Source organism: Ictalurus furcatus, chromosome 15 (assembly GCF_023375685.1).
Source record: "Ictalurus furcatus strain D&B chromosome 15, Billie_1.0, whole genome shotgun sequence".
Classification (NCBI taxonomy): Eukaryota; Metazoa; Chordata; class Actinopteri; order Siluriformes; family Ictaluridae; genus Ictalurus; species Ictalurus furcatus.
The window spans coordinates 25,254,208-25,271,843 of NC_071269.1; the positions used below are offsets into that span (position 1 = coordinate 25,254,208).

At 46.8% G+C, this 17,636-nt stretch overlaps 2 protein-coding genes across 6 annotated transcripts in view; one reads left to right on the forward strand and one right to left on the reverse strand.

The window, feature by feature from the left end:
• Positions 1-3,753, forward strand: part of plcg1 (phospholipase C, gamma 1) — a 57,655-nt gene extending 53,902 nt beyond the window's left edge. For both annotated transcript variants that reach the window (XM_053644480.1, XM_053644479.1), the window contains exons 32-33: positions 243-490; positions 1,136-3,753. In XM_053644480.1, coding sequence (XP_053500455.1) covers positions 243-490; positions 1,136-1,178 — 291 coding nt within the window. In that variant the 3' untranslated portion in view covers positions 1,179-3,753. The remainder of the gene's footprint in view (positions 1-242; positions 491-1,135) is intronic.
• Positions 3,754-4,293: 540 nt separating this feature from the next.
• On the reverse strand, positions 4,294-17,528 carry zhx3b (zinc fingers and homeoboxes 3b). Of its 4 annotated transcripts, none has more exons than XM_053644483.1 (3): positions 17,139-17,528; positions 5,093-8,564; positions 4,294-4,512 (listed from the first exon to the last, which is right to left on the reverse strand). In XM_053644483.1, exons 2-3 carry the CDS (start codon positions 8,391-8,393, stop codon positions 4,499-4,501), a joined length of 3,315 nt encoding a protein of 1,104 aa, XP_053500458.1. In that variant the 5' UTR covers positions 8,394-8,564; positions 17,139-17,528; the 3' UTR covers positions 4,294-4,498. The 4 variants fall into 4 exon arrangements, with proteins under 4 accessions (XP_053500458.1, XP_053500456.1, XP_053500459.1 ...); XM_053644481.1 differs by having other exon boundaries at positions 17,135-17,528; XM_053644484.1 differs by lacking the exon at positions 17,139-17,528 and adding an exon at positions 15,228-17,094.
• Between the last annotated feature and the right edge of the window lie 108 nt (positions 17,529-17,636).

Genomic DNA, 17,636 nt, shown 5'->3' on the forward strand with positions numbered 1-17,636 from the left:
CCTCTTTCTCACCCTCTCCCTCTCTCTCTCTCCCTCCCCCTCACTCTCTCTTTCCCTCTCTCTCCCTCCCTCTCTTTCCCTCTCTTTCTCACTCTCTCCCTCTTTCTCACCCTTTCCCTCTCTCCCTCCTTCTCTCTCCCCCTCTCCCCCTCCCTCTCTCTTTCCCTCTCTCTTTGTCACTCTTTCCCTCTTTCTCACCCTCTCTCCCCCCCCCCCCCTCTCTCCCTCACTCCCCCACCCAGCTTGAGAACGGAGAGACGTTGAGTCCGTTCCTCGGAGCGATGGGTGTGATGACGACAGGGAGGGATCGTTTAGGGGACAGTGTGTCCTCCCTGTCCTCCATGTCTCCTCTCCCCTCGTCCCCGGCTCAGGCTCTGGGGTACAGGGGACGCGAGGGATCGTTCGAGTCTCGATACCAGTCACCGCTGGACGACTTCCGAGTGTCGCAGGAAGCGCTACTGGACCACATGGACCCACAGAACCGGTCCAGGTGTGTGTTTAGTCGACACGTCAGTTCCTGTTCTCACGTGCGTTACAGCAGCTATAAACCGTCGTTCCCTCACCGGCCCTCTCTCTCTTTACGTTCATAAGACAAAAAGAAATCGCCGCTTGTCATGTGACCGAGAAACCGCAAAGAAAAGAAAGCTTACAGCTAAACCTCCGGCACTGGAGACTCCTTCCGTAAATGTCAAATAAACATCTCCTTACAGAAAACGCCGCCATATCGACGATTAGACATCCGTTTACGTCGAGCGTCTGCCGTACACGTCCCTCTGAACGAGCCGTTGCTATGGAAACGGTAACATATCAGAACGAGCGCATTAATATAAACCTGCGCTACAGTCAGAGCCGCTGTTCTAGAAAACTCATCACCTTCTGACCAATCAGAGTCCAGAATTCCCCGGGCTGGTTAACATAAGTGACAACAGGAAGTGACTTGTTTCATGGATGTTCTACAGCTGACTAGCTAAACGTAACTATAATCGGATAAATACCAGGATGTGTCGTTCTTTAATGAATGATTGCTGATTATTTATTTGATTAGTGTTTTATTCCTTACTTATTATTCCTTACTGCTGATTAAACTTTGTGGTGGTGATGATGATGATGATGATGATTCTCCTCCCTCCTACAGGTTGATGCGAAGAGCCCGAGTAGGCGGAGACAATCGTGTGTAGCCTCTCCACCCCCAACAACCACCACCCCCCCTCCAAACACACACACACACACACACACACACACACACACATATACATACACACACACACGGCCACCCAGGGTCTGGCTCAAGTGCTGATGATGTCATGGACTGCTGTGAAACCTGTTTCTATGGAAACGTTGTCGCCAGCGCTTTTGGCCTACATTTCAGGCAGAACTCCCACCTCTCTCTCTCTCTCTCTCTCTCTCTCTCTCTCTCTCTCTCTCTCTCTCTATATCTCTCTCTCTGGAGACTGTGTGAGATGAAGACGGTGGGAGGGACGCACGGGGGTCATGCGGCGTAACGAGACACCGTCTGAGTGGCGTGCGCATGCGCGGGATGTTCAGTAGCATGAAGGACTGAAGAAACGTCAACACCTGGGACGGGATTGTGTTTAAAACTACTTTCATTTTTTCCCCATCCCTTCAATCTCTCTCTCTCTCTCTCTCTCTCTCTCTCTCTCTCTGGCATATAGAAATATATAGGTCTATATATAAATATATTATATTTATTCCGGCTCTGCTGTGTACCGGAGAACAGCTGCAGCTGATCTGCTCTCAAAGAGCTTCTCTCCCCGTGTTTGTATTATTTAAAACGCAAATTTTTAACTACCATAATGTGATTCTTTTTCTTTTCTTCCCTTTTTTAATTAATGTGCGTGTTTAACACAAGGGCTTGGCTTTCCCCCCACCCACCCCTTTTTTTTCGTGGTCTCTTTCGTCCTCTCACAGACTGAAGCGTCCACGTTTCCCCCAGCACATCATCACCATGTTTTTCTTTCTTTCTTTCCGAACCCCCCGCCCCCGCTCCCGCCCCCCCCCCAGAGTCGAGCGGAAATCCAGGCAGCCGTAAAGCACAGAGCTCAGGAAGAAGCCCCGGCCTGTTTTTCTTGGATTCTGGCAGGCTTCAGAAAAACGGGACCAGGCAGAGGCTTTTTAATTAATATATATTTTTATTGTTTCGTTGTTTTTTTTTTTTTTTTCTTCTTCTTCTTGATTTATCGACCTGTCATCCTTCTTTTTGTTACGTTATCAGTGTTGGATCATTTTTGCTCTTTTTAAAAACAAGAAAGAGGGACCAGAACGCTAAAAAGGAAACGCTGCCATGTTGCACGTTAGCCTCGTTGCTCGCGTTTCGTGTTTAAACGTGTTTTGTGTTTTTGTTTTTTTTGGACGAAGAAAAAGTTCCATCATTTCAGCTCACTGTTTATTATTATAATTATAATTATAATTATTTTAAATAATCATTATGTATTTTTTAAAAAATGTGTTTTATTTCCATTCGACTCGTCTGTCGCGTTCACGGGAGTCCGTTTCTACTTCTGATGCGACAGCTCGCGTCTAAAAGCGATCCCCGTCTGATCCGATTCGCCGTTACGTTTTATACCATAAACGCTCTTCAGACTGGTAAACTTTCCAAAATGCTGCGTTTCTAGATCTATGCTGTTGAGCTTTCTGGCCCAGAAATAAGCCCCGCCCCTTCCCACCCTCTTCCCCAAACCAACTAGTTGTCTATTGAATTGAGGGAACGTTAAATTCGGATCATTTCAGGTGTGATTCGACTCGCAGGTGCTAGAGGGCTGTAAATAATTACAAACTGCTCCTTTAAACCACGACCTGTTAATGCGTTCACGTAACTAATCCATGACATAACCGGCGCTAAAATATAAATATGGACTCTTTAAGAATTCGTATGGACACGTTTTTCCTTCGTTTCTGGACAGCAGTAGTTCAGCGGTTAAGGTTCTGGCCCGGACTGTGAACGATCGCGTAGTGCAAAATACGCTGATTGCTGCTTTAAGCATTTTTTTTAGTGAGCCATGTGTTTTTAAAGCAAGGACCGAATCGAGCGTACACTGTAGACCACCTGTGAGCTGTAATTTAATAACATCATTAATTAACGCAACAACAGTGCTAGGAACGATGGGATACGTTTCGATGTAACGCGGCACTATGGACCATTCCTTCTTAATTAGAAAGAAGCAGGAAGGGGGCGGAGCTGTGATCATATACGTTTGTTTTGGAGCGGTCAGGAAACAGGAAGTGCGTAATAATAATAATAATAATAATGTAAAACTTCACATTTGTTCCAGCCATGTTTTATGTTTGGAGTTCTGGATTCCATCTCTCCAAGCCCTCACACAATCCCCAATTCCAGACGAAACCGGAACCAGAAACGTGCGCTTCCTGCCCGAGCGCTCGAGTCGCCGTCGCCATTTTGTTTTTGATAAAACTCTGCGCTGTGTAAATCTCTTCCTGCTTCTCTCTCTCTCTCTCCCTCGCTAGCTCTCTCTCGCTTTTCCCTTGCGTGTGCGTTGTGTGAGAGAGTGTGTACATATATATACATATTTATACATTAACGACAGACGGACATGTATGCTTCATTTCAGACATTTTGTTACGATGCTCTTATTTACAAAACGAAGCCTTTTTTTCTGTAATGTGCCTATGCTATATTGAGAAAGGGAAGGGAGGGGTATTACATTTTAATTTTGCCTTTCATATGGAACATATTCAAGCCTGATTAAATAATTAAATAAAGTATTCAACAATGACTGCTTTTGTGTTTAATGTACCCTTTTTTTTTTTTATATAAAAAAAACCCCAGCACGCGTTACATGCAGAGTTTTTAAATGTATTTATTCTGCAAATATCTGTAAAAATTATACAACAATCCTAAAGAGTATTCATAACGCTGAAACACTTTAAACAATAATGAATTTTTTTCTTCTTCTTCTTCTTCATGTTTTTTTTTTTGTGTATTTTTATTACTGCGGTCAGGAAAAAAAAATGTACACAAAGGCAAGGTGATGCTCGAACTACGGAACATGACACGCCTAGACGTTTATCCGTCGTTCGTGGACTTTTTTTTTCTTTCCTTTTCTTTTTAAAAAGAGCTCATGGAGAGCTGTGCAGTATGAATCTTTTCCTGTACCTCAAACCTACACGGGTCCTGGACGACTTCTACGAACATCCATACAGTCTATCATGTATGTCTCTCTCTCTCTCTCTCTCTCTTCGGAGCTGAAATGTTCCTCTCGCTCTTAAAAAAAAAAAAAAAAAAAAAAAAAAAAAAAAAAAAGGGGTGTAATTTAAAAAAAAAAAAAAAAAGAATTTGTCCAGTGACACTTTTTTTTTTTTTTGGGTGGGGGGGGGGGGTGTTTAAAACAAAACAAAAAACAGAAGGATGTCGAGTGCTGGATTCTTCACAAATCTCCAGTAAAAGGCCTCCTGTGGTGGACATCCTACAGCGAGACATGTGTCTCTCTCTCGCTCGCTCGTGGTCCCGCACGCTGCCGCTTCACTCGTCACACTCTGAAAAATGAACGCACGAGATGTAATCAAACCATCTAAATTCTTATTACTGACTACAACAGCTGTGAGGTTAGGGGTGGAGCGATACGACCAAAATATCATCGCGATACCCAAAGGCTTTTCAACGACGCACGACATGCATCCAGACTAGGTGTAGTTTTACTCTCAAACTGCCAGCGGTTGCATTACAGATCTTAATATTTATAAAAAATTATAATAAAAAAACACTTCTTGCAGGTGTTTTGAGTTAATCATGTATATATTCGTGTATTATAAATTCTTTATTCCGATATTTTTGAGACACTGGATGTGTGATGTCCGTGAGCCGTGATCATCGAGATTGAAACAACACGAGGCTCGAAATATTTCACTTTGTGTAATGAATCTCGAATCTATGATTTTAGTTCCACTTTTTGGATTAAATCATGGAAAGAAATGAACTTTTCCACCATGTTCTACTTTTCTGAGCTGCACCTGTGAAGATACTAAAATATGGTTAAGTCTTGATTAAGGAATTCGGGTTTGCATCATGAATAATTGTGATAGCCGTCATTTCAATATGGAGAAAACCCCCGCTCACCTGGCTCGTCGCTGGTAGATATGTCTTCTCCAGTTGTCTTCTTGGTGGTCTGATCTATACTAAGGTCCGTCACTGTCAGCTCCATCGGTTCCCCTTTCACGTCTTCTTCGTCCTGTTGAAGCGATTTTAAGGCAGCTTTGCCTTTGGTCGTGCAGGAGGAAGGTTCCACGTCCTCAGACTTCCTGTCCTCGGACAGTTCGTGTGCTTTTGTTTGTTTTGCGAACCATTTCCTGACCAGTTCCTCACTCAACCCACTGGACTTGACTAGCTCCTCCACCAGGTCCTCCACCAGATTTCCATAGACATTCAAATGTTCCTGAAGGACAGCGATGTCGCCTTTCTGGAAATCCTCGTCTTCTACAATCGACTGATAGTTCTCGAGCCACTTGAGCTGGCCGTTCTTTAGGACGTAGCGACAGTCCCCGAACCAGCGCACCACCTCTGGGCGTGGCAGTCCAGTTTTGGTGATTAACTCGTTGTACTGAGGGCTGCTGGGCCAGTGGGTGCGAGCGAAGGCTTGTTTAAGTAGATGGAGCTGCTCTGGTGTCTTCTTTCCTCGATTTGGTGTTTGGGACAGTGGTGGTGTGGACGTCTGAGAGACAGGAGAAGGCACTTTAGCCGTCTCTGGTTGCGGACTTCCTTCCGTTTCACCTTTTCCGTTGGCTTCGGTGACTTTCAGCATTTTGAGATTGATCTTTATCGGGTTGACCTTTGGTGCCGTCCCAGACGTATCCTCCTTGGTCTGCTGGTTCGTTTCCGACGATTCCTCGTCGTCTTGTTTTTCTTCTGCGGTCTCGGTTTTATCCTTTTCACCCTCCACTTCTTCCTGAGCCTCCTCTTCTTCTTCCTCCCTCTCTGCACGTTCTAACTCCTCCTTCTTCTTTTCAGCCGCCACTCTCCTCCGCCGCTCGGAAAACCAGCCGTGGATCTCGCGTCGAGTCATCTTGGTTTCTGCCCTTAACCTGTCCACCTCTTCCTCGGACGGATCGGAATCCTGGGCAAAGCTTGCCTCGAGGGCACGGACCTGGTGGGGCTCCCTTTCTTTGTACCGTATTGCTGTGAAGTCTGGGGACGGGGGCCGAGGTTGACGTCGGGTAGGCGTCGGCGGCGTCGTTTGCTGTTGCCTTGAAGGACTCAGAGGTACCTGTTGAGGGGTTCTAGGCCTTTCCAATGATGCAGCATTGTCTGCACTGTCTGCAGAGGCACTGTAGGCAGAAGAACTAGTGGCTGTTGATGTCTGACCACCAGTGCTCGATTTTGAGCCCTTGTGATTGCGAAAGTGGTAGCGACGATCGCTGAACCACTTCCGTACCTCACGGACCGTCAGACCAGTCAGACTTATGAGCCTGTCCACCTCCTCTTGACTGGGAAACTGGCTAATGAGGAAGCTCTCCTTTAAGGCAGATAGCTGTTCCTGGGACTTTTTGGCTTTATAAAAGCTGGGATCCAGGAAGCTAGCGGAGGGGAGAGTGCGCGAGTTAGCAGATGCTGGTGATTCTGACTTACTCGGGGTGCCGTCACTGGTGGTCGTGGGAGTCGGACTGGAGCTGGCTGTAACGTTGGGACTATTGCTTCGGCTGCTTTTGCTCTCGTTAGTGTTTCCTTTAGTATCAGTGCTAATATCGGCGCTACTTTTTGCTACGGTACTCTTAACATTAGTGCTGTTTTTGTTCTCGTTAACCGTTTTTCCGTTATTGTTGCTAGGTGTACTGCTTCTGCCATTAGTGCTAGATGTGCTGAGCTTACTGTTGCTTTTCATTTTACCATTGCTGCTGACACCCAGGCTAATCACGCTGGTGTGATTACTCATGCTACAGCTGTTTGTGCTAACACTACTAATAATACTGCTTGTGCTGCTGCTACTGATGGCATTGATTCCACTATTGCTGCTTCCAACACTGCCCACCACCATGTTTAGCCCCTTATCAGCCACCAGGGCAGCAGCAGGCTTAGCCTGCATCATGGGCTTGGTGGCAGCTTGGGGCTTGGGTGTTACAGCCAGGGCAACGGGGGCACTGCTGACCTGTATCCCATTAGAAAGCATGGGCTGTGTGACTATCACGCCTCCTTGGCCAACCAGGCTGCCTTGTAGAATGTGAGGGATGCTGGATGTACCCAGTGAGGCCGGTAGGACTGTAATGGTTTGCTGAGAGGTGCTATGCTGAGTCTGCCGCTGCTGACCAGCAGGGGGTGCTGTCTGTATGATTGTGTTAAACATCTTCCGGCGGGCGTCCTCGATCTCCTCTGGTGACCAGCTAATCCCTTGCTTAAGCCTCTGTGCTGTAAACCAGATTTTGATCTGCTCCTCTGGGTACTTGGTAACTACGGTGAGATAGCACAGCTCTGCCTTGGTCGGGTACGGAAACTTGCTGAAGGACGTTTTCAGGAAGCTGCTGGTATCCATGGATGCATTGTAGGTGGGAATGCTGCTCAGAGGAATCATCACCTTTGGTAGGTTTTTGGAGCTTGACGAGGAAGAATTCGAAGAGGATGAAGTGGATAAAGAAGCCGAAGACGACTGCTGGTGGACGCTTCTGTTCTGGACGACGGACACGACTTGCGTGATGGCCGTCTTAAGCATTGGAAGGGCTCCGGAACCATTGACTATCTGTATCGCTGACGGCAAGGTGACTTTGCTTGCTGCGTCATTGTGTACGATTGTAGGAACGTGAGTGACCGTAACCGCTGGAGAATCGGCCATCTCGGCTTGCTTCACGGTTGTGGATTCATCTGTGGCAGGGTGAGAAACCACGATCCTCTTGGGCTCCGATTTCCCCTTGAGCATTTTCATAATGGGCGTCTTTGTGATGGAGATCTCCGATTCCTTGAAGATAGTTATTTCACCAGGAGCGGCGATGATCATCTGCTCCACGGTGACCTTCCGATCCTTCCTCTTTAGCTGTAGCGTAGTGGTGACAGTACTGGGGTGCACGCGGGCATTGTGCAAGGCAAGACCTTCAAATTTTGCCGCACTCACTCCGCAGTCCACGCAGAAAAAGCTCGGGTCGGCGCGGAACTCTGGATGCCCGCTGTAGACGTGATCGAGGAAGAGGTTCAGGTCATGGGTTTCGAAATTACACGGCCTGCAGGTGTAAGTGCCGTTATCTTTTTGGGCATTACTTGCGTCCTGCCCTGATGATTCACACAAACTATGGAAGGCCTTTTCACTTGCCTCTACCTTGTGGGAGAAACTGCTTTCCTTGACCGCAGGAGAGAGTCTACCCTGCTCAAGATCATCCTGTAGATGCATGGTTTTCACAGGAATCATGCAGGGAATCGTGGACTTCCTCTTGCTCGCCATGGCTCTTGATATGATAGTTCCACCAAAATACCTCTATATGACCAAGAGTCCACGTTTATAATCTGTCCATGGAGAGGACGCTGGTCTGGAACATGACCGTCAGCCCACGACGAGTACTCCTCCTCTTTTATGGGCACGTCGGGATTGTGTTTAAGGCATCACAAAACTGGCCTGTAAAGAACAACAAAAAAAGCAACTATAAGTAAAGACCCCTGTGATAAATTCTTCCTAACATCATCAAAGAGGTGCCGTGAGCACTGCTGCGTTTACACTGCCAATCAATCGCTCAGATCGGATCTTCTCCACGGTCGATACGGGCCACGTTCAAATGAGGTTCTAAATCTGATACCTGGTTATTTTTTGTTCGTTCTGAAGACGGGGGAACGACGTTTTAAAAGACACTACACGGTAGGGTGGCTACCGAAACCAGGCGGTCTGCAAGAACTCCTCGGGAAGTCCTCGGACCACGACAGAACGAGGACGCGGTCGGTCACGGCTCCGTTTCCAAAGTAAAACGCAAACATCGGAAACGACAGGATTGTTTCCTTTCTACAGCTCCAGTGACGCCACTGGCGAAAGGTCCCTATTGGAGGAACGCGGGAATCAGATATACGTCAGGCTTTACGTATAACGCGTGTCGTACATGAGTATTGGACTTGTGCATCACAATGCCCCCGATGTAAATGCAGTCTTGGAGACAACTCTAAAGAGACATAGAGACTGCAGAAGCCGGTGTCATGCTATTCAGGGCTAGAAAGCAATCGAGGGTTACTTTTACGTCTGCCAGAGTTTCAAAGAACCTTTTATGGCCTCTTGTTGAGTTTTTTCGAGTGCTTGCAACCAGCCAGTTCCCCTCCTCCTCCTTCTCATTGTTACCACTTTCCCAATACAAAGCGAGGACCTAAAAAGGGACTGCATCTCGCTAATCACTCCAGCACAATGTCTGAAGGGCTTGTACTTGACTAATTTGAGTTTGGAAATAAGCTAAAAAGGACATTCAGGAAGCTTCGTTTCTTTCGCGTGTCTTTCAGACACGTGATAATAAATAAAGCGATTCAAAACAAAGTGTGCTCCTGTTTAATCCAGCCCAAGTTCTTTGTTCTAGATTAGCCTGGACGGTCACAATTCCACGGAGATATTTAGTAGAGTGAAGCAAGTTACAAAAAGTGCAAAGAGACGAAGAGCCTAAATAATCCGTACGGTTTCCGGAAGACCCGAGGCTAACGGTAATGGACGACGCGCAAAAACAATAAACACGAATACGTCCAGACGACAGCGGGCATGTTTACATGCAGACTAATATTCCGTTAATAATCCGACCGAGCGCCAAGTTGTACAGAGGAACCCGAATTTCTATCTGATGGAACGGGGAGGATAACCCTTTTAATAAAAGGTACAATAGCCGTGTGAACCTCAGTGTTTGACGTGATTGACGTTAATAAAGTCGGTGCCGATTTTGAAATCGGTCAGATGCTCAGTGAGGACGCAGTAGGGGTGGGCGAATATGACCAAAATATCATATCACGATACTTGAAGACATTTCTACGATGTTTCACTTTTGTACGTATACATGAATAACCGAGAGGAATACGCCGATTTAACGTCTACGAAAATAATCAGCTTTGATTTTTTAATATATACTAATTTTTAAAAAAATTTTTTAAATCTGTTGTTGATGTTACATTTTTTTACTGAATCTTTTCAAAAGGTAGAATGTTTTACAGAATGTTTTACAGTGTAAATTTTATTTTTGTAGACATTACATAAAAAGGTATATTAAACTTAATTTTCCCCACAGGTTTTATTTATTTATTTTTTGGTAATCCAACAGGACTGTTTCTCTGGAAGTTTCTCACCGAACCCATATTTCGCATATAATAAAATGTTTTTTTTACACTGACGTACTCCAAAATTAAACAATTTACAATAATTCCAATCTCTGCCATATGTTAAGAGGATCTGTTTTCTCCAAAATCCGAAATATTTGGTGATTTGGCTGGTACCCGTTTGATTCCAATACCGGGTATCGGATCAGTGCCATCTCTAGTGTCAGCCAGAGTTTATCCCAGCTATTACGCGAGTGTTTGCGGTGTACGTTAATAACTGAAAGGCACCAGTTCCTGGCGTTAGCTCAAACTCGGATTTAAAGGCTTTTAATCGGTATCCAAGTACAAAGTAGTCCGCTAACACTTCAACGGTTTACCTCCGGACGCATCCGATTACGATTACGACGGTCTACGATATCGGATTCTTATCTATAAATTGTGATTTAGACGCGGCGTAAGTCTAAACGTCCAGAGCACCGTCTGCTCGTATAACGCTTATGGCTAATTCATTCAACTGGAAGCTGGTCATGTCCTTGGAGACAACCTGCAGAAATTTTTGGATTTATAAGATTAGAATATATATAAGTGCATGCCCATATTCATAATAATTTAGTGTTGATCGGCTGGCCTACGTGTAGATCTGAGCACCGGTACAGTATTAAAATAAAATAATAAATCAAATAAGCTTGCCCAAATGGGAACACAAAGTACTCAATAGATTTTTTTAAAAAGTCTCGGCGTGGTACGGCTCGATTCGGCTCGCTTTACTTTACCGAGCTCGCCTTCACGCAGGAATAACGTTGTATTATGGAAGCCCTGTACAAACGCACGCTCAGGCCGCGTTCCAAGCTCCTTTCCTGTTCCCTGGACACGGACCCTACGAAGGAGGATGTAAAATAACGGCGTCGTAGAACCTACGTAGTGCTCGACGTGACCGAGTTCGATTCAGAACCACTCGTTAAGGAGAAGTCCCTACTCCCTCAGCGCGCGTTTAGTATCGGCTCGGCTCGCTTGGAACCTCGACCGACGTGGTACTAATAAAAGTACCAGGTACTATCCACAGTGGAAAGCCCCTAAAAAAGCGAGCCGAGTCGAGTCGAGTCATAGCGTGCGGTGGAACAGCGTCACTTGATTAGCCTGAAACGTTAAACGGGCTTCTCTCCAAACACGGATACAGAAATGCAAAACGCTCGTTTTTCATAAACGCAAAAAAAGCACGTTGCTCATTTTTGCATACAGTTAACTCCTCTCAGTTTCACGCACTCGGGTACAGTCAAACCTTTTCTTTTTGTTAGCACGTGGACTAACGGATCACGTGATACCGACCGCTAGCTATACATGAACATTTTTCTAGCTAAAAAAACCAAAAAAAAAAAAAAAAAACAGGAAAAGTTTTGATACCCCGAGTTGTCTTCTATCGGCTCACGAGGACGAGGCCACAAATTCACAGGTCAAAGTTCACCTGCATAAAGTCGGCGCTAAGCAAAAGCCTGCAGAAACAAATCCGTCTTTCACAAGTGCCCCTGAAATCAGAGTTGATGTACGACATCTATATCCAGAAATAAATAAATAAATAAATAAATAAATAAAATTAGTTTTGGATATGTTCGTGTTAATTTTATATTTTGTCAATTTTGGGAAAAATTGTAGCCTCAAACCTACACTTTAGACAATGTATGTCCCGCCTCTGGGGGCGTGTCTTGTTTTACAGTGGCAGCTCATTGGACGCAAACATGGTTCGTTTATCGTGCATCACGTCTTAAACGCTATTGGCTGTTGAGTAAATCGGTCACGCGCTTCAACACGCGGTCGCTCCGACTTCCTGCGGAACTTTACGGGTACTTTTAATCGACCCGACTTACTCCGGGTGAAAAGAAAAGAAAGAAGACATATTTAGCAGAGTAGAACATTTTAAAAATGAATTAGCTCGTTAAAATGAAGAACTGATAAATAGTTACTCAATAACATTTACGTTTAGAAAAGCAGAAAGATTTGGTGTAAATATGGTTGAGGTTAGGCACGGCGTAGTAAAGGGAACCCGAACTGAACAAAGACGTGTGTGGAATTTCGGTTTGGCGCCAAACGTACGATACGAGTTGAGTCTGCGTTCTGGACGAGCTCGCAGTCAAGTCATTCCACATGGATGTGCGGCCCAGACGACGTAAGCGTAGGTCCTCACGGCGTAATTCCTCGTCTGTTACGACTTGCTCAAGAACAGAAAAAAAAAAAAACCTCGCTTACGAGTTTGAAAAAGCAAGAAAAACAAATATTATTCACTCGAATTAGTTTAATATAAAGGAACGAGACGTTACCGGCGTAGTCGTGTGGCTTTGACGGCGTACGGATACAACAAAACCTCCGGGAAAGTGTGAAGTCACCGGAACTACTTCTCTCATTTACCACATCGGAACACTTTTATTGCCGTCTATACTGTAGCAAGATATTTTAAAAAATGCTAATTGGCAGAATCCATCTGCACTCAGACTAATTCATTCTCGCCAAGAGGAAATCTTTCAGACGTCGTAAACGTATCTGCTACGGACGCAGTAGACGGCGATGACGGCGAAAGCGTATCGGCGTGTTCGTTTAACGCGAGGTCACGACAACACGGACGAGAAATAGATCAAGAAATGGATTGTGGACGATCATGTGACCACAGCGAGATCATTCGAGGCCTCGAAAACAACCCGGTGGTGTATTTTTATTCTTCGCTCACAAAGTGCTTTGATCCTCTTTCGGTCGGGTTGCAATCCCGGCGGCTTAAGAAGCCGACGAGGGAAGCCAGGATCCGCTGCGATGGAACCAGACCAGCTTTATTCTTTCTCCACCTCTCTTCCTTTCCTCTCCAGAACCCGGGAGATGGAAATGCCCTCTGGTTTGGGCCTCGCTGCCACTCAGTTCTGCATGACGGGGCACGGCCTCGCCGAGCCTGCAGGGTCACATGACCGACACAAAAGGGGGTTGCGAAGTGGGCAGAGCCTACCGTCGATCACGTGGGTTGAGCCCTGAGGGAGGAGGAACGAGGGAGTGAGGAGAAGTAGGGGGTTGGGCGGATCGGCTCAGGCTGGGGTGAACCGGTGTGTGTGCGTGTGCGTGTGTATGCATGTGTGTGTGTGTGTGTGTTGGCGGGGGTTGTTAACTGTCACCGGGCAGAGGAAGCGCTGAGGTGTTTCTGTAAGGAATTTTCAGCCCTGATACCCCTCCTCCCCTCCCATCAAAAACCCCCACCACACCCACCCCCAGTCAAACAATCTCACGGTCATTCTCTCTCTCTCTCTCTCTCTCTCTCTCTCGCTCTCTCTCTCTTTTCTGTCTCTGTCACTCCCTCCCTCCTTCTTCTCCCCGCTTTCTCCTCCTCCTCCTCCTCCTCTTCTCTGGCACAGAGCGAAGCCTCTGGAATGTTCCGCCTCGGTCCGTTCGGCCAGCAGCCAACCTGAGAACCACGCTGCTTGTTTAACGGATCAACCGTAGACGCTCGCCGGTGAACGGCGGACGAAACATCGAACGCCGGTTGTGGAAATTCCAGATGTTTATCGGCTCAGAAACCCGCCGTCTCGCTTTAAACGCGGCGTGAAACCGACAACGCGGTTCCTCCGCGACGTGCGGGTCTGTCGCGAAATCACGATCGCTTGTGTTCGAGCGCAAACCGACGTCAAAACAAAACCGGCCCCGCCTCGTAGTTCGCTCCCATGGTTACTCGTCAATTTCGCCATTTTTTTCACCACACCGAGACCGCTCATATCACGTCTCATAACTTCATATCGTGTCGTATCCCGCCTCCCCCCAGTAGACGGGCCACCTGAGTGAAACCTCAGCGTTCGCCATTTCTGCGCTACGTTCTGTTGAAATGGCGAGGAAAACCACGACGTGAGAATTTTGTTTCGTGTCCCCGTATAGGCCCCGTCACGTCTCCGAAGCGCCTCGCTGACTCGAGCCACGTGACTCTGTCCCCTCCGTAACCCCGCTGATCTATTTTAGAAAGTGTTCATCAGGGATCTCCAGATGGACAGATGGATAGACAGGTTTGAGGTTGTCCAACAGTGTGTGTGTGTGTGTGTGTGTGTGTGTGTGTGTGTGTGTGTGTGTTCATGGGTCCGTTCCACCGAGTTTGTAAAGACGCACCCCCCTCAAAGAAAAAAAAAAAAAAAGAAGCCTGACTCGTTCCCTTCCCCCAACCTTCGCTCTTTCCTCAACAAGTTCGGCCCAGTCTGCAGGGAGACAGGTCGACTACGCCACTGGTGTGTTACTGTCCCTATGGCAACGGGCCACCCTCAACCCCCCATACTCTCCCTCTCCCGTTTCTCTTCGTCTTTCTCTCTCTCTCTCTCTCTCTCTCTCTCTCTCACACACACACACCCCATTACGTTCCTGGCTCTCGCTGGCTTGTTTTTTCCTCACGCTCCTGTGAGCGGAGAGTCCAGTCCCCGCTCCTATTTCAGCGTGGTGTCCATGTCTCTGAGGTGTGGCTGTGCTCGTGCTCGTGCTCGCCTGCGAACTCATCGTCGCCCCGTTTAAGCGCCTCACGGTTTTCGCGCACCGGCCCGAACCGGGTTCGCGTGCTTGAGCGAGACCGTGTTGCTTCATTCCATGATTTCATCTTTCTGAGCACACCTGGGTAAAAACTACAGATTCCCTTCAGTTATATCTATCGCCTCTTTTGGAGGAAACAGAAGCAGCAACAAGAACAACATGGCCCTGTTTCAGTGTGCGCCAGAAGCCTTTCATTGATGGCTTCATTTGCTTTTCAATGAGCGAGCGCAGTGGCGTAAAAAGCTCCCAGAAGAGTGTCAGTGATGTCGTTCGGGCCGGTTCAAAGGTCCTGATTAACATCGGACCATCATTCTCAAGCCGCTGCCTTGGCTGAGAATCTGCTCTTCCCAGCGCCTACGGTGTTAAACCTCAGTTTTGGAAAGAAAGGAGGATGAGAGGAGGGGAAAAAAAAAAAAAATGGCGGCACACCATGCGCTGTGCTGTCCGACCTAAAATGGCTGACATCACAGTCTCTTACCCAGCGAAGCAGTGCAACGCCAGAGACTCAGCACAGGGGCCCGTCCTGATTTTAGCGCCGCCGAGCCCTCCTCGCTCGCTCGTTAGATCGGTAGGAAGATTCTCGTTTGGGGATTGTTTGTAGATTTGCACTCGCCTACCCTGAACTGTGGAAAGAACAACGAGTCCAACAAAAACAAAGACCAGTGAAGAACTAAAGAAAAGAAAATAAAAAAAAAAGCATCATATCCTGTCTACGCAGAACTCGTCCTGTAATCAGATTCCCAACATTAGCGTGACTTTTATATCACGCACGCTGTTGCGCAACACGGCAGCCCGAAACACGTCCGGATTCATCTGTGGTTGGAACGATGTGACATCAACGTGTGGTGAATAATCGAGGCCCAGACGTCATCTCTCCACCAGAAGGATTCGACGTTGTGACTTTCAACACGTTAAATCTTTACAGGAATAACGTGCGAATAAGAGCAAAGTCGACCGGTTTTATGTCGCATACACAGAGACTGTCTCTTTAAACGACTGATTGATTGATTAATTAATTAATTAATTAAAGTGATGCTGAACTCTCAAATCTGATTGGTCAGAAGGTGTTGATTCGTTTTCCCCGAACAGCGGTTCGTTCTCATACCCGCTCATCATTTCTATGGCAACGGCTCGTCCGCAGGTACGAAAACGTGTGTAGTCGTCGATACGGTGAAGCGCTCTCCAAGCAGAGGTTTAACAATTAACGGAAGGAGTCTCCAGTGTCGGCGTTAAAGCTGTAACCGGTGACGGAACGCGAGTTTATAGCTGCTATGACGCAAGTGTGAACGGGAACTAACTCGCTTCACGGGCCATGCAACTATAAACGGATAAAAACCACGACATGTTGTGTATGTTTGTTTTTTTTTTTTTAAAAAGTTGTAACGGTTGGCGAATTGGTGCGGTGTAAAAGGAATAAAACCCGACGACGTCGCAGACGGCGTTACGGTGTACGAGTTAGATCGCGCCACCCTGCCGTTGATTATTTTCCTATCGCAGCAGGCCGTGCTGTGTTTAATTCCTTACTTGGTGTAAAAATCTCAAACGCACAGTAACGCAGGTGAGCGACTTCCTATTAACGTAGGGTCACGTATTAAAAACAGCGTGATGAGCGTGCGTGTGTGAGCGTGCGTGTGTGAGTGTGTGTGTGCGGACTGGCTGTATTCCCAGTACTCGCACACACCATCTCATGGCCTACCCTTCATTTAACGCTTTGCATATTAGGGAGGTGAAACAAACACGGGTTTAATTGTGAGGCCGAGACTCCAAGACTCGTCCCAGAGCTCACACTTTTAACGCAGGATTTTAAAAGGATCTATAAAGAATAGGTGCGAGAACGTGTGAGCACGCAACTCCTGGCCAGGTGCACGTGAGAGCGAAATGATATCCCATGATTCATATTAATGCATTATTACTATTATTGTTGCTGTATTTTAAATTCTCATCATGGCCAACCATCAAAGCAGGAGAAATGGAGTCATTACTGCAAGAATGATCAGTTTGAGAAGGTTTTACATCATTAATGAGATATACATTATTATATACACACATGTAAATATATCATTTATAATATACACTTCTCACATGGAGCAATAATGAGACAGGCACTGGGTTAGTTGTGTGTGTGTGTGTGTGTGTGTGTGTGTGTGTGTAGTGTGTGCGCATACAAAAACAAACCCAGACCCCAAAAATCTGGCTTATACCCCCCATATACATACACACACACACACACACACACACCTCCTGTCGCCATTTTCCACCACACACTCCCTGCACTGAACCACACTACAGCCAAAACAGGCGCATACACAACTCTGCGCCACACACACACACACACACACACAAACACACACGAGAGACAACATAAACACTGAAACACAAACTTACCTACCGCGCGCGCTCTCGATTTTCAAATGCAGGTGACCCCTTCAAGCTGAACTCAACAATAAAAGCGTAAACGTAAATAAATAAGGTGGTGCGCGTGTCCCGGAGGGCCGGAAGTGGACCGCGGGTGAGAGATCTCTGCGTGACTGAAGAACTGGAGATGTTGGACCGACCGACACACACACACATACACAAAAAAAACACCCCCTTTTTCTCTGTCGCGTTTATTCCAATCGCTGGCGCTTGAAAGAGGGGAAAAGAAACTACGTACGTGCGTACGTACGTACAGACGTAAGCCGGTCACGTGGTCCGCGCGTCACTAACTCCCAAAGCGCCCCCCCACCCCCAACCCGCTCGGGCGCGCGTGAGCTCATGGAAAGATCGGCAACCGACGTCCGAACCCGCGTGCGCTCTTTCTCTCTCTCTCTCTCTCTCTCTCTCTGTTTCTTTCTTTCTCTCTCTCTCTCTCTCTCTCTCTCTCTCTGTTTCTCTCTCTCTCTCTCTC